At 33.4% G+C, this 23,792-nt stretch overlaps 1 protein-coding gene across 1 annotated transcript in view; it reads left to right on the plus strand.

Annotated features, from left to right (window-relative positions):
- The window catches only part of Bmp5 (bone morphogenetic protein 5), a 114,152-nt gene that overhangs the window by 84,580 nt on the left and 5,780 nt on the right, over positions 1 to 23,792 (plus strand). Inside the window, exons 4-5 of the mRNA XM_047558378.1 lie at positions 13,400 to 13,594; positions 22,733 to 22,809. Coding sequence (XP_047414334.1) covers positions 13,400 to 13,594; positions 22,733 to 22,809 — 272 coding nt within the window. The remainder of the gene's footprint in view (positions 1 to 13,399; positions 13,595 to 22,732; positions 22,810 to 23,792) is intronic.

Here is a 23,792-nt window from a genome sequence, read left to right on the forward strand (position 1 = left end):
AGAGCTTGAGTCTTAAATAAATATTTAATAATAAATTAGGAGGATAGTTGAAAATAATTATCTTCAGATACTTTAAGAAATTAAATTAAAAAGTTGGACTCTTTCTCCATAGTCCAGAAGTCATATAAGTGTGCAAAAAGGACAGATTTAGGACCCAGAGCAAGAAAAATGTGCCTGAAAAATGGCAGTTAATGGTCATGGGATTGTTTGTTTTGTGAGGGAGTGATCTCCATGAGACTGGAAGAATTAATCATTTAGCTGATCTTTTGTCTAGGGATTATAGCAAGAAATAATTTCTCAGGTAATTTCTAAGGTTGCTTAGAATGTTACTATACTACATAATGTAAGTCAATTGTAACCTATAAGCATGTAATTAAACTTTAAGCATCATATATATGTTAATAATATATGCAGAGATAGTACATAAATAGAAATGTGTCACTTTAAATAACTATATTCAAACCAAAACTCAAGATATTGATTGTCATGTGTAAAGTCAGAGATGAGGAAACTGGGCAAAGGGAAGCAAGAAAGGTTTGACATCTTTAGTGTGTAGAGGGGAAATATCCAGACACATACACATCAAGTGAACATGTGTGAAATCAAAAATAAATTCTTAATTGAAAATCTGTATTTGTTGAGGTTACCAGAAAATTCTTTGTTGCAGTTAGGTCTATATTTTCTTCTACTTTTAAGTGTGCTAGTAATTTACTTACAATCATAGCACAACATAAAACTCAATCTAAAATTTTCCAGAACATATCAATTTTATTTGCATAGTTTTATTTTATTTTTTGCTGTACTGGAGAGTAACCCAAAACCCCCTGCATATTAGGCAAATCTCTGCCACTGAGTGACACCCTGAACACCCAGAACATTTTAGAGTGACTTCTGTTCCTATCATATTTCTATAGAATTTCACAAACTTTAAAACAGAAATTAATCTATAGGAATGAATGAGATTCTGAAAATCATTTTCTATATGAATTAAGCCATGGAGAGATATTTTAAAGATGGCTAAAGGAAACAAGTGCATTGGTCATTTTAATGTGAATGTTTATAAAAGGAGATACTGAGAAAATTTTTGTACATTTGTAGTAAAAATTACTAGATTTCTACTGAAAATAAAGATGACGTAAATTTCCCTTGGGGTTTAAAATCAGTGTTTATTAATTAGTCAAACCCAAGTAGGCTATGACCTGTGGATTTTCTAACTTGGGTAAAATCTTAAAACACATTATAGAATATAAATCTTTCCTGCATGCTTTAGTTTTTTAACATTTGCCCACTACTTAAAAATGTTCAAAATCATCAACGTGTCTTTCATGGCTAGAGTAAATAAATGTGAATATTGGAACACTGCTAAATTTCTACTTTGTTCAACTGAAGAATTCATTTATTTTTATTATTAATCTTATGATTTTCATAAACTATACTTGACGTGTTTTAAACATATCAACATTTATTTTCTGTCTACACAAATATCTGCTCTTATATACTCTTATTTTGGCAATTTTTTTTAATATTAGCAACTGTTCTTCCATGATATTTCACATTTTTAAATTCTACATGGTTAATCCAGGTTTTGCATCCTAGACATCTTTAATTCATTTATAATAAGTATTTAAAGCATGCATTTGCTGTGATGGTCAATTAAAATCATATTAATGATAGTAGTGGAAACTGACATTTTCTGACAGCTTACTAAAGGTCAGGCATTTTGCTAAATTCTTTAAAAGGAATGTCTACGTTTTCTTCTCTATTATTATCTCAGTTTGTACATGAAGAAATGGTCTTAGAAAGCATAAAAATCTTTTACTAATAAATAAAAAATGGGCTGGTTTTCAGAGCCTGTCTCTTATATACTAACTCTTGAAAATGATATTAATCTTGTACAAATTCCAAGCTAAAAAATGTACTTTTATAATTTCCTAATAAAATGATGTTATTAAAAATGGATATTATGGGACAAAATTGAATTTTATGTTGGATCTATTGAGAATTACCTATGAGTTTCTATAGTCTCTGCATGGAGTTTAATTGTGATCTGGCCCACAAAAAATGACAACATTTCTACCATTTTTTTCCTAAATCTGACTACTTCAATTTTTCTTTTAGCCTCTTACATAATCATAGTTAATTTGATAAATTCATAAATTGGAAAGAGGAAAATGTAACTTTTGTTTGTGATTTAGTTCAACATCTAATTAAATTTAGCTAAATTTAATTTATTTTAATTTGATAATGATCTTCCCCTTCTTTTTTCTCTTATGTCACTTAGTAATGTGTTCAGAACCCCTTCCCTTATCTTCTCTATTTTATTTTCCCTAGCTCATGCTTCTTACTATGGAATCCTTATATCTATTCCTTTTCCCCTACCTCCTTTTTAAGACTTCATTTATTTGTTTTTAATATACAACAGTTTTAAGTTCAGAGCAAAACAGAGAGGAAGATACTGAGATATCCCATGTGTCCCCCACCCCATATACACATAGCCTCCCCAACTGTCTACATACCCCACAACATGGTACATTTGTTATAGTTTATGAGTCTATATTGACACAGCAGTAGTGTTCATAGTTTATATTTAGTGTTGTACTTGTGCAGAGTAGTTTTTTCTGCCCTAAAAATATTCTACGCTCTGACTATTTCATTCCTCCTTCCCCACAGTCCCTGGCAACCACTGATCTTTTACTCCAAAGTTTTTCCTTTTCCAGAATATTATATAGTTGGGTTTGTACAGTATGTAGCCTTTTAAGGCTTCTTTTATTTAAGAATATGCATTTACGTTTCCTCCATGGTTGGGAGGCTGAAGCAGGAGGATCATAAATTTGAGGCAAGCCTGGGGAACTTAGCAAGATCCTGTCCCCAAATAAAATTTTTAAATGGGCTGGGAATGCACTTCAGTGGTCTAGTGTTTACCCAGCTCATTTCTTTTTATTACTGAATATTATTCTACTGTCTGTATGTACCAAAGTTTATTTATCCATTCACTACTGAAGGTCACTGTGGTGGCTTCTAAGTTTGGACAATTATTAATAAAACTGCTAGGAATATTCATATGCTGGTTTTTTTTCCTATTTACCAAGATTTGCAGGTTCCCATAATAAGAATATGTTTAGTTTTATAAGAAACCACCAAATTTCTTCCAAAGTGGTTGTGCTATTTTGCATTCCCATGTTGACCAATGAGTAAGGGTCTGTTGCTCCACATCTTCACTAGCACTGGTGTCAGTGTTCTGGTTATTGACCCTTCTGATAGGTATGCATTTCCCTGATGACATATGATGTGGAGCATCTTTTCACAGACTAATGTGCCATCTGTGTATCTTCTTTGATGTGGTGTCTATTAATGTCCTTGACCCATTTGTTTTTAACTGGATAGTTTTACCTGAGTTTTAAGAGTGTTTTGTATATTTTATCAGATATGCCCTTGGCAAGTATTTTCTCACTCTCTCTGGCTCGTGTTTTCATTCTATGGACAGAAGAAATTTTTAATCATAATGAAGTCCATCTTTTCTGTTTTTTTCAAGGATCATGTCTTCAGGAACCCCCTTCTCCACCTTTCCTTAAAGTTACCTGATGCTCAAGCTTGTAGTTTAAAACAGGTGCAGCAGATTCACACTGAGGCTAATCAAGTAAAACTTTCTAAAACTTATTTACTTTTACACAAAAATCTCAGCATAAAATCCATCCTTTCTCTCAACCCACCACCCCATGTCCCAATATCAAAGTCAATAATCAGCATTGTCTCAGTCCTAAAGAGGTCTTGTGCCACCTGGATTATGTTTGGGGAGCAACACATTGGATAAACTTTTCCACCCAAAATTTAAAAGAAATACTTCTGTCATTTAAACCTATTTTTATTTGTCAGTGTGTTTTGCTTTTCTAAAAACCTCATATTTGAACAAAATGTTTTAAATGTAGTTTGCAGATCCTTTAATTTAGTTGAAAATGTAGACTTATGATCCTGATTTAAAAACAAAATCTATGTATATTTTTAATATCTGTATTATATTTTTCTTTAATCAGTCCTGTATAATGATTCATGGGGAGGAAATATTTTGTCCTTTATAAATAAATGTGTTTATAAAATATATTAAGTAATAAATTAAAATATTCAAATATGTTGTTTTATCATGTCCATTATATATACAACATTGTAAAATTAGGTTTTAAAAGTAATTGTTTTTGTTTGAACTTACAGTATGTTTATATTTAAATGAGAGCTGCATGCTGAACATGATTTGCTTATCCAAAGGTCAGCATCACAACTCCAGAACATACATGAAAAAGGGTTTTAAAATGAGTGATTTAAAGTAAAGAGTGACAAACAGGAGTTATTTGTGGTTCATTATCTGGTGAAAGATGTATTTTACCATTTTTAAATATTTTCTTAATGGAAAGAGATATGAAAGTGTTTAGCTACATCTGTATTTCTGTTTTTGATTTTCCCTAATTCAGAACAGTAACCATGGAGCACCAATCTTGCCAAACAAATGCCAATATCAGGAACATATTCCAGTTTTTGTTGCTCTATTCTCTATTCTAGACTCTTAACTATGGCTAAACTAATGATCTGAGGAGTAAATAGTTTTCATGGTAATATCAACTTACAGCCATGAAAAATATGAAACACTACTTATTATCATCATGCACTGGAGTTAACTCTGTCTTTTCTATTCTTTCCACTTAAGTTTAACTTCTTGCCAATGCTGATTTCTCAAAGGTATATTGCAAAAATAACTGTAGTGCTGGTGTTCGCATAATGAGCCAAGTGGGAAGAGAGAAACTTTACCAGAAGGCATGAGCTGTCATTGTGGTTCTGTGCTACCAAGAGTTAAACTTTGGCACACCTGGTGTAGGTTCACAAGGGAGAGAGGAAAACTGAACAGATATAAGCAAACAAACAAACAAACAAACAAAAAGCTAACAACCAAATAGTATGTATTGTAAGTGGTGATCCCAACTTGGAATTAGAGGAAGCATACTATTATAGAGTAATTGCATACTCCAACTCCTTAAATATGCACACTAATTTCTCTGTACTGTGATAAGTTTGTTTCTTTTTCTCTTGGTACTGGGGTTCAAATTCAAGGCTTCCTGCAAGCTAAGCAATCACTCTGCCACGGAGCTACATTTTCAACCCTTTTCATTTTTATTTTGGAGACAGGGTCTCACTAAATTGTCCAGACTAGTCTTGAATTTGCAATCTTTCTGCCTCAGTCTCCCAACCATATGAGATTGTAGACATGTGCCTCTGTGCCTTACATAAGTTTCAATTTGAATGATAGAAACTGAGGAAACCACTGGTGTTTTCACAACTGCCAAGAAGAATTGAATCCTTATATTTCTACTTCCTAAGGAAAGTCTGATCCTGAACTTAACTAAACAGGCAGCTATCCCAATGTTCTTGACATTTATAATATGTGTGCCACTGACAAGCATAAGATAGATGGTTTTTCTCAATTCTTCTTCAGATGGAAAGCTTTTATACAGAGACCCAAGATAAAAGCATCAGCCCTAATCAATTACTAACACTGTAATTTGAGGGGAGATCACATTACTTCAGGATTGACAGGGCTGAGTTAAAATCTGACCCTTCTTGGAGATTGATTGATTAATTAATTATTTATTTGGTACTGGGGATTGAACCCAGGGGCACACAACCACTGAACCACATCTCTAGCCCTTTTATTTTCTATTTTGAGACAGGGTCTTACTAAGTTGCTGAGGCTGGCAGAACTTATAATCCTCCTGCCTCAGCGTCCTCAGTTGCTGGGATTAGAGACATGAGACACTGTGCCCAACATTTGAAAAGTATTTTAATCATTTTCTAAAAGATTTGATTGTTGCCTTATTGTGAGAAGTAAATAAGATGATGTATGTAAGTCAACAGGTAAGACATCTGTCTTTGATAGTTGGTAGCTGTTTCTTCTGTTTTAATTTCAGAAGTATTCAATCCATAAACTTCTCAATTCCCAACTTTCCTGATTTGTTTGAAAGAATGTTTCTTATTACTCTTAGGTATCATCAGTTATGTTTATGTCTGGAGGTATTCTTTTCATGATTTTTCTCTGATGGGACACAACCGATAGAAAAATGAAAATTCTATTTATGCTATGAGGTCAGATGTTGCTGCTGACCTGTTGAGCAAAAGGTAAAAACTCCTGGAAACCAGCTATTATTATGCAAGCAAATGGTTCAGAGGATGCTTTTTCTCTGGGTGCCACCATGAAATCATGGTGATGTTTCTGGTGCCTAACGTAGGGTAGGCTGGCTTGCATTTTTGGCATAGTTGGAGTCATAAGAAAACAATGAAGAAAAGTTCCATTTCTTTTTACCTGGAGAAATGCTTTGTGATCCTACCATCCTATGTGAGAGAATGTATTAAGCCCTTAATTAAGCTGTAAATGTCTTTAAATTCCACATTTTTAGAAGTAAAAGTAGATACTTAGTATGGCATATTACATTGTATCTCAGTATTAGTTCCCCACTGTGCATTTTAGAAAATACCCTTTACTTTTTTCACTCTTTCTCTTCATTAGTTATTAAAATAATTTATTATCCTTCCATTTTGGTAGTATAAAAGTAGTTTGTGATCATTTTGCAGATGCATTTATCAAATAAAAGTGAGATCAAATATTTAATGAACTATGATTTGCTGTATTATGTAAAGCTTTTGAATAATATATCAAATTCACTGATAAAAAGAACTTTTTTAGATGCAAATTTCCCAAGTAACTGCATTAAGTGTATTTCAAAGACCACTTTCACCAGCATAGATAAAATGCTGACTATTAAACTGCAGCTATGAAATAAACTGAGTTTGAGCTCTAAAAGTTCTTCATTGGTATTATTATAACATTATATTTTTAAGACTTTTGGTTGATTTCTGCTAAAACTTTGCTTCACAATAATTTTATTTGAATCTTCCATGCTTTTAAAGGAAAGAATTCTCTATGTACACTTTTTTATTTTAAAAAGTCACATAATAACTGGAAAATAGACTAAAAATAATTCACTCTTCTCATGGTTTTGTGAAAAGAATGTTTCTCCTTTCTTAAAATAAATGAGGGCTATACAACCAACTGCTAACCAATCTTTTGGGGGCATGTGAGAAAGGATGTCTGTAAAACTCATAGGGCCTCTGGGGAAAGGTGCTATATAAAGACAAGAGCTATTAAAAAGTCAGAGCTTTTGTGGAGGTAAACGATGATTCTTAGTATAAGATTTATATTTCCACCAGCTGAAAATATAGGGTCCCAAGATAAGGCATTTGTTGGGCTTATCATGCCTGAGATAGTAAACCCCTCATTTGAGACCAATGTCCATGGAAGGAGACTTGACATTTTCCATCGCCTCAGCTCTGCCCTTTGCACAGTAAAATATTTTAACATTTTGGGTGAATTCCACAACTGGGCACGAACCTCTGGTCCTGCTCTTTTATGACTCTCAGTCTCTCTGTCCCCAGGCCCTCCTTCCTGGAGTCTCATGGGCTTCAGGTCCCAAGGGTTTGTGTTTTTCTCGTCATGCCTTTCGTCAGTCTGCCTGTGCTTGTGATCAAATATCCCCGTTCCTTTTCTAATCCCCACTATGTTCTCAAACTGTAGGGCATTACAGACTCTTCTGTACAATTTTTAGAAATAATGTCAACTCTTTTAAAAATCTCTTTTTTTTTTTTTTAAACTTTTCCACTCCTGTGTTCCCCAGTCAGAGAGGAAAATGAATTTCTTCTACTGCTGTTAAGTTACCAGAATCGGTACCATGTTACTCATCCAAACTCACAGTTCACATCAGTGTGTCAGGGAATGATCCCCACTACTCTCCTTGGATTTCACATCGCCAGTGTGTCTTTTTTCTTCTTTCTTTCACAGACAAAGAATCCTATGCTTGTTTACATATATCATTCCATTTTCCTGTCTCTTTTCTTTGACATATTTTATTATTAATATTGAATTATAAATATGCTTGAAGTAAAAACCAAGTGGTTATGTTTAAATCACTTTTAAATGCCAATATAAAGATGAGAACAGAAAACTCTAACAAAGCATTGCATGAAAAGCCTTGTTTGCTAAACGGAACTCAAGAATTACTGTGAAGAATCACTTAAAAATCTTACCTTGGACTCTACAGTTCAAACAAAGATTTCTCAAATACCACTCAACAGTAAGTTTCCAGTATCACTGAAACAGTTTAAAATAACAGCTTTTCCTTGTTTTTGTTTGAGTTTATAAGGCCATATAAACCATTTTAAAATTTGAGCAGAAATGTTAAATTACATTTGTGGTATTTCATATCTGTGGCTTATATCTGGAAATAGGTCTATGTTTTTAATACAAAACTAAAAACTATGCAAAATTTTCATCAAAGTATAACAAGATTGAAATTGTAGCTAGATTACAATATGCTTAATTTAAGGCTATACTGAATTAAAGTATATATGGAATGTAAGTAGACAAAATTCTACTTACATTTATTTACATTCATCCTACATTACTTAAAATCTGATGTAAACATGATTTAGTCTGTATGCTGGGTAGCAAGTTCTGGATATTTTAAATCATCTGTTTCCAAAAAGGGTAAAATTCCAGTATAATTTAGAGTAACAGAATCTGTAATTTAAGAATATTAGAATCAAATTTAACCACAGGTTGAAAATAAGTGAAGATCAAGTAGATATGTGAATGAGAAACAATGAACTGATTTGTCTTCCATGAAGTGGTCTATAAAGGATGCTGCAAGTCTTTCTCAAAATGAAGGAAAGGTCATTTGTGTACCAGTTTCGTCACAGGTGTTTTGGGTTAAACAGTTTTGCTGTGGGTTTACAGGAGAAAAAACAAAGTTGAATTCTTGCTAACATCTCTGAGTGATATCAACGTTTAGACTCTGATAAATCCTCAAATGAGTGTTTTTTTAAACTGTGTATCCTGCAAGGAAACTAAATGCTCATATTTGGAACCACTTATCCTTATAACATCAACATATGTCTAAAGAACTGTTTTATGTCAGAATCTCCTTTAATAACCTTGTTTTAAAAGAAATAAACATCTTGAATGTCACATGTTGCAAAAGGAATGGTCTGAAATACAAAACCAGTGAGTTTGGGATGGATCTTTGTTTTACCAGCTGACCTTCTCTATTACTATAAATTTGAAATAATCTCAGTTGTATTCTTAGGGAAGGGGCCATCCTGGGTCATTGCTCAAATCTATACTCTATCCCTAGAACTCAGACAAAGTTATAAGGGTCAGAGTGTTAGAATTGGAAGTCTTGAATCTCTAGCCTCATTTATGGCAAAATGTAGTAGCCTCACAAACTTCTGTCTTAATTCCTATAAGCATTCATTTCTTTAGGAGATACCAACCCAACCCTATCTTTACTCATACTAATTAATAAAACAAAGAAATAATATACCCATATATTATTTACAGTTCACATTGTTCTTTCTTTTACCTTGGTACCTTTACAACAAGCTTGAGGTGAAAATGAAACCATCAAGGTACAAATAGTTCTAAAAAATTTTTTCACATGCAAAAATTGTTGGATGTCCTTTTTTGTAAATGCAAAGGACTGTACCTATGCCAATACCAAACTCTGAACTCCTATAATTTTTTCATTACCCATTGTATTTTATTATCCAAGCATTCCATAATCCACAAGCCTGGGATAACCAGGCACTAACTGCCAACAGTGAAATCAGTGGAATGCTGGCACATTCATCAAAGAATCTTTTCAATCTCTTCACTTTCTCCTCTCCCCTTTCACTCCTGTAGGAGAACACAAGTGTATCTAAGCTTGAACAATTTCTAGCAAACATGTTCTCCAGTTCCTCTTGTCTCTCCCACCTGTTTATCAGATCCCAGGCCTAGCCCAATTCTGGTATACCTCATAAACACATGGGTATTCCACAGGGAGTTTTTCTCTTGCTCTTAGAGTCACTCCCTCCTGTGACTGACCCTGTCTCTTACTTAGGTGCAGTTGCTAGGAAGCTTGAAGAATGCCATTGCTATCAGATTGCTCTTCTGATCAATTACCTTCTAGTGAGCTGTTACCGTTCTCTGGAGTCTATGCTGATGCTGATACCGGAGCAGATGATTTTGGAACTTGTTCTTTGCTACCATTCTCACCCATAGTGAAACTGCTCAGAAACCATTTGTCTAATGTAGGGAGAATATTTTTCTACCATTGTGTCATATTCTGTTAATCAAGTTCCAAAGTAGTGCTACCTTATCCTCCCATATGTTACAGAGACTTTGGATTAAAGAGATTATTAGATTTTCTTTGAATCCCTTTCACTTAGAAATTAGAAATGCAGCCAGTGGAGCTGTACCAGAAGTAACTGAATTATAGACTCAAAAATCACTATTTTCTTATGCTTCCTGAGATATTGTTACTGTTTGATTCTATGCTTTGGGGGTGTACCTTTTCCTTAGGGTGACTTTTTACCCATGAAGTAGCTCATCTTCATTCAAATATATACTTGTTAAATATTTGACAATAAGGGTCAACTTTGAAAAGCACATCCATGGTGGTTACACAGACTGTGTATAGTTTTCCTTAAGTTTACCTAAACTAAGATTTCCTTAGTTTAGGTAATCATCTTTAATTTTGTGTTTGTAATACCATAAAACATACTATATATTTAATAATAAAATTCAAATTGTTCAAATAAACTTTTATAAAGTATTCACTATTTTTAATATATGCAATATAAACTGGATTCCTGTCAGAATTTCAAACAAAATTAATTGTTCAGCCACTCAGAAGCTTTAGTTAATCAGTGTAGGTATACTATGTCTTAAGGAGTAGTCTAAATAGTTAATGCTTCTGTGATGTAGCTCAAGACCAAGAGTAACTGAGCAAGCACTAACTTATGGAATCTTAATAGTCACCTCATTGCTGAAGTAAAAAGGAAGCCAAGAGGAAACTTAATAATATTAAAAGTTATTTTAAAGGGAGTTCACATTGATTTGAAGGGTACTTTGCTTCACATACAATATCTACCTTTGTAAAACCCAAGAAACCATATTTGTAGCATACACACATCATTATAGTTTTCAGAACATAAATCTTTAGAGTAGTATTATTTCTCCATAGATAAAAATTAAAATATTGAAAGTCTTTGGAATAAAAATAAAAGAAACCCTCTTGCAAACCAAAGGAAACTTGGAACTTTGAGTTAAGTGCATATTTAACTTTAAAAGGGTCAGTGTGTGTTGTAATGAATGGAAAACTGATTTTACTATATTCCATTTGTGAACATCTTGCAGCAACCTATTTCAGTATTAGAAAGATCATATATTAAAAATGATTTCTGTAGTCATCAATGGATACAAGTAAAAATTTAGTTCCTGTTAAATTAACACTTCATTAAAACATCAAAATAAAAGCTTTGACAAATACTTTTTTATGTCATACTTCAAGACAGAAAAAAAAAAAAAAAACTAGAAGAACAGATTGCCAGTTATTCTATTCTGTAACAGTTAAGTTTCTCAGTTCTTTCTTTCTTTTTTTTAATTTTTTTCTTTTCTTTTGCTGAGCTCTCTGTCACTGGAAACATCTTAAACCAATTTCAAGTGCTACACCTGAATAAACATGTTGTAAAAGTGTTTATGTATTGAAGTGGGTCAGTTCAAGGTATGGTATTTGGCTGGAACTTCTAATTTCTCTTTTTACAGCAAAAGGGCTGCCAGAAGGAGGAAGTCTGAGCTGAATTAATACATTTGTTACAGTGGAAGTAGAATGGAAACTACTCTGACCACAAATCAAACTGCCTCTTTCATTTATGCCAGTGATAGAGTTTTTCTAAGAAATGTAGACTCTGGCATAGGGCCACTGTGAGTTTGCATTTAAAAGAGAAACCTATATGCTTATTTGTTCAAGGTTTACTGCTTTGATTATTTGTAAGTCCTTTTTCTAGTAGGACTGAATGTAGTGGCATTTGTGAGGCAGATGATCATTTTAATACTTGTATGCATTAGACAACTTCCCCCAGTATACTGTAGGACAGTTGTCGAGGACACCTATGCTGCTTGGATTGGGGCAGACTCTCTTTTAAAAATCAATATCTCTACATTTAAAGGACCTTTGTGTCCCTCCCAACAGCTGCACAGTCTCACATGACACAATCTCATATTCTGATGGTAGAAGCTCTCTGCACAATACAAGTATACACAAAAGTGTTTATGCTGCCAAAATAAATTTTGCTAAGAGCAAGGGTTTATTTGCTAAAATGCCATTGATGCTGTTTCGGGACTTGTTTTCTCTTTCTTTTTTCTAAGGTGGTTCAGGTCTTATAATGGACTGAGACTGCTCCACAGATTTTACAGAATAAATATTTTAAGAAAACATGCACATTTCTCAGGGGGCAAGCCAGAGTCAATCATACACATATTTCAAACCACATCATATATTACTCTTACAGGATTGGTAGTGTCCATATCTAGAGTAGTAACTTTGTAAAAGTTTTGAGTAATTCTCAACTAAATTTACAACTTAAGTTTAAATATTTGATCCTCTTTGGGTGATTTTTAGGGAACCAGTTATCAGTCAATGGTTTTCTTTGTATACATAGATATAAATACATTGATATATTACATCTATAATTTTTACATACAACACATTGTATTTAATTTTCAGTGACAATTATTTTAAATTAGAAAAGGCTAATAAAAGTGAATTATAAAAATTCACCTGGAAATTTTCTCTTTCCTGAGATTCTTCAGGCTTGGTTTACCTCTTCTGAAACCTTTTCAGTGAACTTTATTCAGGTATGTCAAACTCAGGAGAGGAATTCTTAAGTTTCCATGTTTACTTCAAAATACTTCATAATGAAAATGATGTGAAACTTAAAAGCAAACCTCCATCCCTGGAAGGGTCTTCCAGAATGACCTGTGAAGAACTCTAAGTAGAGCACAGCTTTCTAAAGTTTGCTAAAGCCCTGGGCAGAGGTGAAAGGGAAAGGCTCTCAGTGTTAATTAATACCTGAAAGACTGAAATTGGCTGGAGAAAGAAGAAACACCTTCTAGGCATTCAGCTTTTATCACTTAGAGGAAAATTATGAGGTCTTTAGTGCAGAAGAGTCCACAGATCAGATTTCTGGAATTGTTATTCAATGTGGACATTTTCAGGCTGATAGGTAGTCAGACATTTCCAGGAGTGTCCCTGACTTGGAGGTCTGAGATGGTATCATGAGTCAATGTGGCCAGAGGGTGTTCTGTGGTGGATGATTGTCTGTAACAGTAAACCTCATGAATATAAGAAACAAGGCCTATAAAGAAAAAAGAAATCTGATATTGTTTTAAAACTTTTGTCTTTTTCATAGTACCCTCAGAATACATTTACATCAGGTAAAGTTTATCTCTCATAAAACCAAATTCTTGTGCATTGTGTTCTAGGACGAAGTATCAATGTAAAATCTGCTGGTCTTGTGGGAAGACATGGGCCTCAGTCAAAACAACCATTCATGGTGGCCTTCTTCAAGGCCAGTGAGGTACTTCTTCGATCAGTGAGAGCAGCCAACAAACGGAAGAATCAAAACCGCAATAAATCCAGCTCTCATCAGGACTCCTCCAGGATGTCCAGTGCTGGAGGTAAGATAAAACGAGAGCAGCAGTTGTGCACAGAGAGTTATGGGGTCATATGTTGCAAATCAAGTAGCCACAATAAATTTATCCTCTGCATAGACCTTCATTTGGTATATTAAATCTTCCAGTGATGTTTCTAGCATCCCCAGAATGTTTCATCAGTGAATCACTCAGTAATTCATTTCAAAATAAGTAGGACTTGTCTTCATATGTTGAAAGAGTCAGTTCAAATTAAAATCAAGCTGGCATTAATTAAATTATGAAATGGCTAGATCAACAAAGTCAAGCCAAAACTAAATGAAACAACTTGCTGAGCTAACTTCCCCAGGGCCTCTAAATATGGATGGTCCACCAGGAAAATTCAACATAAATTCTTCTCTTTAGTACTATTTGTTAAATTCTTGCTCTTTACTACTTAAGTAATGCAACTCATCTTTTTTCTGAAAGTAGGAACAGGATAGATTGTATGAGAATTAACATAATATTTATATTTCCATAAATTATTTGGAGGGCTGTTATCTGGATAATGTGTTTTTTGGTGTGTGATACACGTGTATACATAAAATGTTTTGGCAAAATATTGCGTATGTTCAACTGATGTTGATGTACTTGGAATTTAATTTGTTATTTGATAGAAAAGGAGATAAAATTGCAACTGATCAGAAAGCATCTAAATGCCAGGACCTAAATTGACTTAATCAGATTATTTATACCAAAAACTTTGTTGAATCCAGGCTACAAACAAGTTGGAATAAGTTGTTCTTAGATGAAAATAATGGGTATTTTATTCCAAGAAATTATTTTTATCTATAAAATATATTTGAATGGGGATTCATCCTAGAACAAAATTTTGGTTCATTTGTAAAATATGTATTCATTTTTGTTAATATCCATGATATTCTGCCAAGCACAGTGACTGAGTTGCTGCACAAATAGACATCATTCCTCCATGTGGTATTTCAGCAAATAAGAATTGTAACTTAGAATTCCCTTTGGCATTGTTCCCAAAATATTTATTTTCCCAAGTTACTTGAAAATGAAAAATCATCTAGCAGCTATTTATCATGCAAACATGAATGGGCATTTAGATAAGAAATAGATTGTAATTAAAACAAAAAATAGTTTTGTTATTTTTTTGTTTGATTTTATTTAGGTTTGATTTGTTTTTATTTATTTAATTTTTTGCATCTGAGATTATCCACAATAATACTAAATGAAATTCACTGGAGATTTCCCAAAGTGTAGGCACCAGGAGGATACGTTAGAATAAAGTTCCTTTGGTGTCCAGCAACAGAAGCATAGAAGTATATTATGCTGAATTAAATGCTACATAAAAATGATGTTTTAAAATAATTTTTCATCGAAGACATTTAACCTCCTTATCACTTGAAAGTAACTGTGATCTTAGTGCTATGTTACAAAGCTATTTTGTAAAGATCTTCGTAAGACATTTAGTTTGGTAAAAAGTTGTAACTGCTTAATATGAAGATGGAGAAAAATAACGTTCTAAGACTCTTTCTTCCTTATAAATACTAACCTGTCAAAGTTGTATATTTTTCTTTTCATGTAGAATGGCTCTGAATTTGGTTGAAATGTTTTTAATTTAATGTAGCAGACTGCATTAAGAAAAGGGTTTGCTAAACTTTGAATAGAATAGTAAATAATTTTTGAGGAAATTACAAAAGGAAAAGTAGAAGTCACATACTTATTATTAGAACTCCTAATTACTCTGGCAGAGGCGTTGCAGCAACTGAAATCATCAAAGTCTTTTTCCCTATTGGCTAACTCTATTTATCTTTTTCCTGACCACAAGTAACAAATGTACTTCTATACCATAGATGAATAAAACACATGGAGCAGAAATCACGTAACTTTTCACCAGTTTCCTAACACCATTTAGAGTACGAAATTATTCTAATATAGACCAATATTTTCTTTTTCAAAGTTTGTCATTGGCAACCATTTCTGTGTAATATGTGGTAGATGGTTTTGGAGTATGTTCATATTTTGATAATAAGAAGAAAGAAAGTAGCTGGTTTGTGTCTATGAGACTTAACCTTTCAATAGGTAGTAATCAAGCAGACTGGGAAAAGCCTCATAGGATTTGGCCTAAAAGACAGGGGTTTAAGGAAAAGGAACACTAATATAAACAGAAAATTTGATACTTAGGGGACTTGAAATGCCAATGAAATTTTTAAATTATCCAAATATAAATAATAAATGCTATAATGGTACCAGGCTTTTACAATAAAATACTGTTCAAAGGATCCTTGCCTAAGAAGGAGTAGAAGGTGGCTTTTAGGGAAGAAAGTTGTATTCGGTGTTTAGTTGCATCTTTCTTTCTTCCTCCCTCCCTCCCTCCCTCCCCTCTCACCTGCCTGCCTACCTCCCTTTCTTCATTCTTTCCTTCCTTCCTTCCTTCCTTCCTTCCTTCCTTCCTTCCTTCCCTCCTTCCTTCCAAGCATATCATTAAATGTTGAAAACATCAAATAGCACAGGATATAGGAGGATTAAAATCCAGATTATTCTGGTTGTCCTTACCCTCATTTCTTCCCTCTTTCAAAAGATTGCTGTCCTCTGATTTCTCAATGCATTTATTCTTCTATATCCCTATGAGAAAGCTTAATCAGTGTCTAGCACATAGTGGAAGTACCCCAAATACTTATGGAATAAATTAATGTGTTTATTGCATGGGGAAAACTAATTTCCTCTTCCAAATGAATATAATAAGAATGATTGTGTCTAGGTTTTCTGCTCATTCCCTCCAACCCAGCCTGCTGTTCTTCAGGCTTTTGGCAAGAATTTGAACCAGGTATACTGTGGGAGATGTTGCCTATTTCACATTAAGGTAACACAATGGATCGTCCTTTGAAATTTGAGTATGTGTGGGAAGGAAATGGAAGCAGTAGCTGAATTTTAAGCTCGCTACTCTTTAAAATACAAAGGCACTAGGTTAGTAGAACTTTTAAGGAACTACATAAAGAACTACTTAAACTTAAAGAACTACTTCTAAGAACTACATAAAATACTGAAAACAACCAAGTATTAAAACTCTGGAGGGATTAACAGGGAAAATGGTAAGTCTTGTTTTATTCAGCTTTTTAGTTGAAAGATCTGACAAAAACAATTAGAGGGGGGTGGAATTTATTTGGGGGCTCATAATTATAGAGGTCTCAGTGTGTAGGCAGTCAGATCCATTGCTCCTGGCCTGAGGTGTGGCAGAACACCATGGCAGATGAGTGTGGCAGAGAGTAGCTCAGGACATTGCATTAGGAAGCAGAGAGACACAGACAGCTACACTCTTACGGGACAAAACATATATTCTGGAGGCACATCCCCATCAACTCACCTCCTCCATCCACATCCTATCTGCCTACAGTTACCACCCAGTTAATCCCTATTAGTGGAATAACACACTGGTTAGGTTAAGTTTCTCATAATCCATTCATTTCACCTCTAAACTTTCTTGCATTCTCACACATGAGCATTTAGGGGACACATTACATCTAAACTATAATACCTGACATTATGGGATGGTGGAAAAAGATTGTTTATAGTATGTTCACTACTAAGGGTACTAGAAAATGGATCAAAGTATATGGGGGCCTTGCCTAAAATCATATTGGTTTCTTAGGGTAAGTCTTTCAAAAGTCTTTCATATAGTTATTGAAGGAAACATTCTACACTTACTTTTCAACTTTTATAAGCATCGTCTCTTGCCTAATGTATTCTATATAAATCCATGCCTCTTGACACAACAGATATTAATCAAAACAAAAGAGAATTAATTGGAATTATTTCTTGAAAATGTTTTATATTATATAATTAATATACTCTTTAGTGCTTAACAATAATAAAATCATTAAGTTTTCCCTTATTCACCTAATTCTTCCATGATGTTACCCTGCTATATGGATGTCAGCTTGGTACATGTACTTCCAGTGCTTTTTCTCCACATACCTTTTTCTCTCTTTCTCTCTAGAGGTACTGAAGTTTGAACACAGAGTCCCCACATGCCAGACAAGCACTCTACCACTAAGCTACATCCTCAGACATTTCTAAAATTGTATTTTGAGATGTCACAGGGTCTCACAGAATTGTCACAAGGTTTCACTAAATTTTCCAGATTGTCCTCAAACTTGGTGATCCTTCTTACTCAATCTCCTGAGTAACTGAATAATCTCTTGTCCACATTATTTACATAGCAATTAACATTGATAACTATTATCTGTTCCATGAATCATGTAAAATTTGGATACCCTTCCTAAAACAATAATTATTTTAGTGCATGTAATATGTAGTTAGCTAGCTTTATCTATGTGTTCATTTAGTTATCTACTATCTATCTTTAATTTAATCCTGGCTCTACCACTTCCTAGTCACATAATCTTGAGTTTGACATGAATGCCTTATCTGAGGAAAAACTAGACTTTTTTTTAATGAAGTGATGTATGAAACCATTGCAGACAGATGTATGCTGTTACAGGATCATATACTGGTGTTGAATGGGTGGGATATGCAAGTATTTTTGTGTGAGGAGAGTGGAATGTCAACTAGGAAGGAATGCATAGACCCTAAACCATAATACATACAATCAGAGATGTAGGAAGAAAGGGCTGGAAATGTAGCTCAGTAGCAGAGTGCTTGCCTAGTATGCACAAGATACTAAGTTCAATCCCCAGTACTGCAAAAAACAAAAACCCACAAACAAAAAAAGAGATGTAGGAGGTGAGCAGGAATGAAGTATTATCGTAGGATTCAAAGTTACTGGAAGAAGACAGTGAGGAAGGATGAGGTAACCAAGAGTGCAAAGTGCTTCCGATAGGCTATTTAAAATAATAGTGAATAATACAATAATACTGAAGTGGGCTGAGTAATGGGGCTTTGTGGACTAATTTAACATAGGATCTGAGGGAGAAATAAAGAAAATCAAGACACTAAATTTTCAGGTATAGGCTATAAGGTGACTTAAATAGTAAGTATTGAAACAATGTAAGGTCAAAAGGATAAATAGTCAAATAAATAAAGAAAATGTGGTATATATGCACAATGGAGTTCTACTCAACCATAAAGAAGAATAAAATTATATCATTTGATGGTAAATGGATGAAATTGAAGAACATCATACCAAGTGAAATAAGCCAGACTCAGAAAGTCAAGGGTTAATGATTTCTCTCATATGCAGAAGCTAGAGAGAAAAACTAATAAAAAAGAGATTTCATGAAAAATAGAAGGGTGAGTAGTAGAGTAGAAGAAGCAGGGGACCAAGCCAGAGGGGAGGTAAAGGGGAAGAAATGAGAAATAAACTCGATGAATTTATGCCATGTGCATGTATGAACGTATCACAATAGATTCCAATTCTATATATATAACTGAAATGAACCAATTAAAAAATAAATAAATAAATAGAAAGAAGACCAATAGAGTAGAGGAAGGGGATCAGGGCGAGGGAAGTGGGGATTGAAAGGGGAAGTACTGGGGATTAAAATGGAGAAAACTATTTTATATATTGATTATATACATTTCTAATATGTAGAAAATTATTCATATGTCAAAATGAATCCCACTATTATATGCAATTGCAATGCACTAGAAATTAAAATGGAGACCATTTTTAAAAAATAAAAAGCAGAAATAAGAGGCATCTGGGAAACTTTCAATTAGAGATGTCTTGCAGACAATTGGAAGGTAAAACTTTTGCTTAAGTTTTTATCCCAGTGGGTTCTTACGTGAAGATGTTAATTGGGTCATTCATGTGTATGACTTGCTGAGTGGAATTAAGGAAATAGACCAGATAGCTATTATTTTGTGGTGTCTATTTTATATCACCCATTCGTACCTAGACAAATATCTATATCCCTACACTAGCATAAATGCCTACTGATTGGACATATATTCAAATGGGTAATTTGCTGGAGTGGAATGTGGTGAATAAACTGGAGTAGCAATAATATTTTAAAATCCCCCTTCTTTGGATGGGATTGCTATTGTTTGTGGGTTTATCACAAATTTCTCTACTCCCAAGATCATATCAAATCTCCATTACAGAATAGTCTGTTGTTCTTTCTTTTGTGCCTCTTAACAGACCTTCATTTACTGTCATTATCAATTTGCTGTGAGTGCTGCAGGTGCTGACTTCATTTTCCCTTGGGGCACGGAGAGTGGGAGAGTGAGAAAACTAACATCTTCTCTTGCTTTGAAACTGTCCTGATGCTTTAATGTTAATTCTCTCTTGGATTTCAATACCATCTATCTAGCTAGCTCTATTTTCCCTCTTAAATAAGCTAATGCTATTTTGAAACCAATGTTGGTAGATGGAATTTTTTGAATTTAACTATTCTCTGTTGTTCCCTTCTTAGCTAGGTTAGCCTCCATTTGTTTTCTCAGGAACTAGTGTGCAGACCATTAATGTCTATGTAGATTTCAGAATTTTTTAAATACCATTTTTTTATCTCCACATTTTTACTTTTCCTGATATGTTCTAAGATAAAATAATATTTTAAAGTCAAGCTTTATTATATTGTATTGTGTGTATGTATGAATATGTGACAATAAATTCCATCAATGTGTACAACTATAGTGAACCAATAAAAAAGTAAAAAGAATAAATTTATACTGCATCTAGAAATTAACCATAAAGAAAATTGCATAAAATTTTAATAATAGTTTTGATGTTTTTTCCCAATATTATTACCATTAAGAGAGAAAAACAGAGAAGTTCTATACTTATAATGCCTCAATTTCGTTTGAGGAATGTTAGTATATTTTTCTAGTGTTGACTGTAGTACCAGAATATTTTAGTAATTTCTGGTATGACTTCATTGTAGACAGGTTCATCAATAGTAAGTTTATGTCTATTTCATTTTAATCTCCTAAGGACTGCCAATTAATATTTTTAAAGATATAAATCTAATTTCCTTGTCCTTCTTCCCGTAGCTTATTCTGCCAGCCATTTATTATAAATCTAACTGCAGACTTTGCTCGTTTGGGTACAACATTTACTTCACTGGGAATCCATTAATTTTTATTTCTGACAGAATAAGCATATGGTCCTCACTCTATGAAATCAGACTCTTGGAACCAGATTCCATTATAAATTTCATTGCTCGTTACCTTTATGTGATGTTACATTATATACATCACTTAGCCTGCATGAAAGCTGCATTGATGGAACAGATATATTTGGACTTTAAAGTTTTACTTTCTTTCTTTTTTTATAAACATGGAATTCAAATAACCATGCATATAGTTTATGGCTTTTCATATATACTTATCCATTTCATGCTTAAAGCACAGTTGTCCATTGCCTGAATAAAGTTAATTCTTTGTCCTATTATTTAGAATAAGGGAGAATTTTCCCTGAAGAATAATATTGCCAAGTCTCAAATAATTTCTCTTTTCTGCATTTCTCATTATTTACTGATTTAATTTGTTTCAATTGCACAGTCAGAATAATTAATCTAGCAATTAAAAATCCTCAAGTTCAAAATTTAATCATTCTCTTGTTTTCTCTAGACTAATAGATATTAAACAATTATTTGAAGGATCCATGAATGACAGATAACAGGGCCTTATATGATGGACTCCATTTGCTCTCTGGTTTTATTAAAGTTTGAATAATTAAAATGTCAGATAGCACTTTAGCACAAACTTTCTTTGAAATAAATTATTTTTCTCTCTTGTTTTTCCTCTTTCATAATTCATATTAGAAATAATCCAAGTGGGTTAGTTTTTTAAATGTTATTTGTATAAAATATGAATATGTTCCAGAGAAGACAGCATAGAAAAATGTTCCATAAAGTTCTATGTTTCCTTAGTATTTTACTTTATTCCAAATGCAAGATTGGAGTTCTGCATTTATACTTATTCCTTTGAAACAATTATAAAATATTATGAGTATTCCAGATTACATCCCAAAATATGTAATGAAAATCATTTGTGGAACACTGAGAAATTTGTTTTACTACTCCCTCAAATGTTTATTGAATGCCTATTGTGTGTCAGGTACTGTTTCTGACCCTTGGGATATATCAGTGAACTGCATAGAACCAAATAAGACTCTTGCCCTGGTGGAACTTACATTCTAGCAAGAGAAAACAGAAAAGTAGCAATGCATATAATAAATGAATAAACATCATAGCTAGCATTTCACAATGCAATAAGTGCAATGGAAGAAAAACAGAACAAGGTGAAAAAAATCAAGAGTATCTGGTTTAGAGTTACAACATTAAATCGTGTAGTCAATGAAGGCCTCCTTGAGATGACATTTAAGCAAAGACTTGAAAATAAAGCCTTGCAACCACTGTGAGGATATCTCACTCTCCCTGTGACGGGAACATAGTGGAACTTCCTACAGGGAAGTATCATAATAAACCTCTTGGCTGCTTTATTGTAGCAGAGCAAGGGCAGAAGCAGGGAGGCCAGCACTGAGGATATTGATGTAATCCAGGCTAGAAATGGTGGCTTGGAACGCCCTATGATGGTGGTGATGACAGTGGGTAGATTTTGGATCTATTTGAAAATAGGGTGTAAAATTCCTGGACAGATTGGATATGAGAGTGAAAAAGAAAATTGTTTAGACTCCTGATGTTTTCTTTTAATTTGCTTTGGTTTTTATGCCCGGGGGCAATTGAAGTTAGTCAAGAATGGAGAAGTCTAGAGTGGACAGGTTTTTGAGGAATGATCAGAAGCTCAATTTGGAGGTATCCTGAATTTATGATATTAAAATGAAATCAACTAGTAAGATCCCAGTGTCTGCCTCATGGAAGATGTTAAAAAAATTGTAAGAATATTTGCTGTAGAAAAATATATCAAGTACTATTATGTATTTCTAAATTAATGAATGAATACATATTGAACAGTTAGTATGCAATGAGTAACAGTAATGAGGTTGTGCCTTGTCATATAGGTGGTAACAGATAAGGCAAAGAATACTGTTTAGGTTTTACAAAAGAAGAAAGAACACATGGCATGATAAAAATGCATGTGGTTGGTAATTGGCTCTAGCTTTAGGATTCAAAATGATGATTTACATCTTCAAATATAACCTCTTTAAAAATCTTGGCAGTGATCTCATAAAAGAAACACTGTATACCTGATATGCAGCCATTTGTTTAATATGTGATTTTTTTAAAAACTCTTCAGATTACAATACAAGTGAACAAAAACAAGCCTGCAAGAAGCATGAACTCTATGTGAGTTTCCGGGATCTGGGATGGCAGGTAAGGATTTTCAGTCAACTTAGATGGTTATTTTCTGCTTACTCATAAATCCTTAGAAAGTTACAATCTTTGAGAGTAATTTTCCAAGTATAATTTTCAATCATTTTGAATGACTCTTCAGGATATGTGTTGTCCACATCATTTTCATTTCTCCTTTATGCTTTCACCCTTGAAACATAATATTTTATGGTTAAAAACATCTATCAGAACAAGAAGTATGAACTCTGTGATAATTTAGGAATCGAAAAAAGAGTACTGTTGTTTAAATACCCCAAACTCTGAATTTAAAACAGGTAACATATTAGTTCAGATTAGTCCTCCTTGGATCCCAAACTATCAGTCTCGGAAATAGAACTATAATTGTCTCTGTCATAGGTAGACTTACAAAGAAGGTGTTTCTTTCCCTTAAGATCATATTATTAGTAGTAGGGTATAGTGGCACACACCTATAATCCAAGCTACTCAAATGGTTGAGGCTGAAGGATCGCAAGTTCAAGGAAAGTCTGGGAAGCTTAGTAAGACCAAATCTCAATATAAGCATAAGAAGGGTCAGGGATTTAACTCAGTGGTAGAATACTTGCCCAGCAGAAGCGAGAGCCTTGATTTAGTCCACAGAACAAAACAAAAAATTGTATTATTTTAAAAATATGTTTCATAACTAAGTTGTGGAAGAGAATTTAACTAAAATAATTTTAATGGCTCTATGTGAGAACAACTTAAAAATGCAGTAGAATTGTCATTAAAAACTTTTGTTATTATTTAATAGTCTATTACAATAGACTCTTAACATACAACTATTTCATTGATAATATCAATATGTAAACATTTTCAAAATTTTGATAAACTTTCAACATGGATATCTCAATAATTTTTTATTTATACCAAGTACCAAGTACCAAGTTTTGTTTCTCTGGAGGGAAAATTTGGGGAAAAAATTCTGCAATGTTTTAGTTTCCTAAAATTTTTTAAGTATAGTTTTCAGG

The sequence above is a fragment of the Sciurus carolinensis genome, chromosome 7 (assembly GCF_902686445.1).
Source record: "Sciurus carolinensis chromosome 7, mSciCar1.2, whole genome shotgun sequence".
Classification (NCBI taxonomy): domain Eukaryota; kingdom Metazoa; phylum Chordata; class Mammalia; order Rodentia; family Sciuridae; genus Sciurus; species Sciurus carolinensis.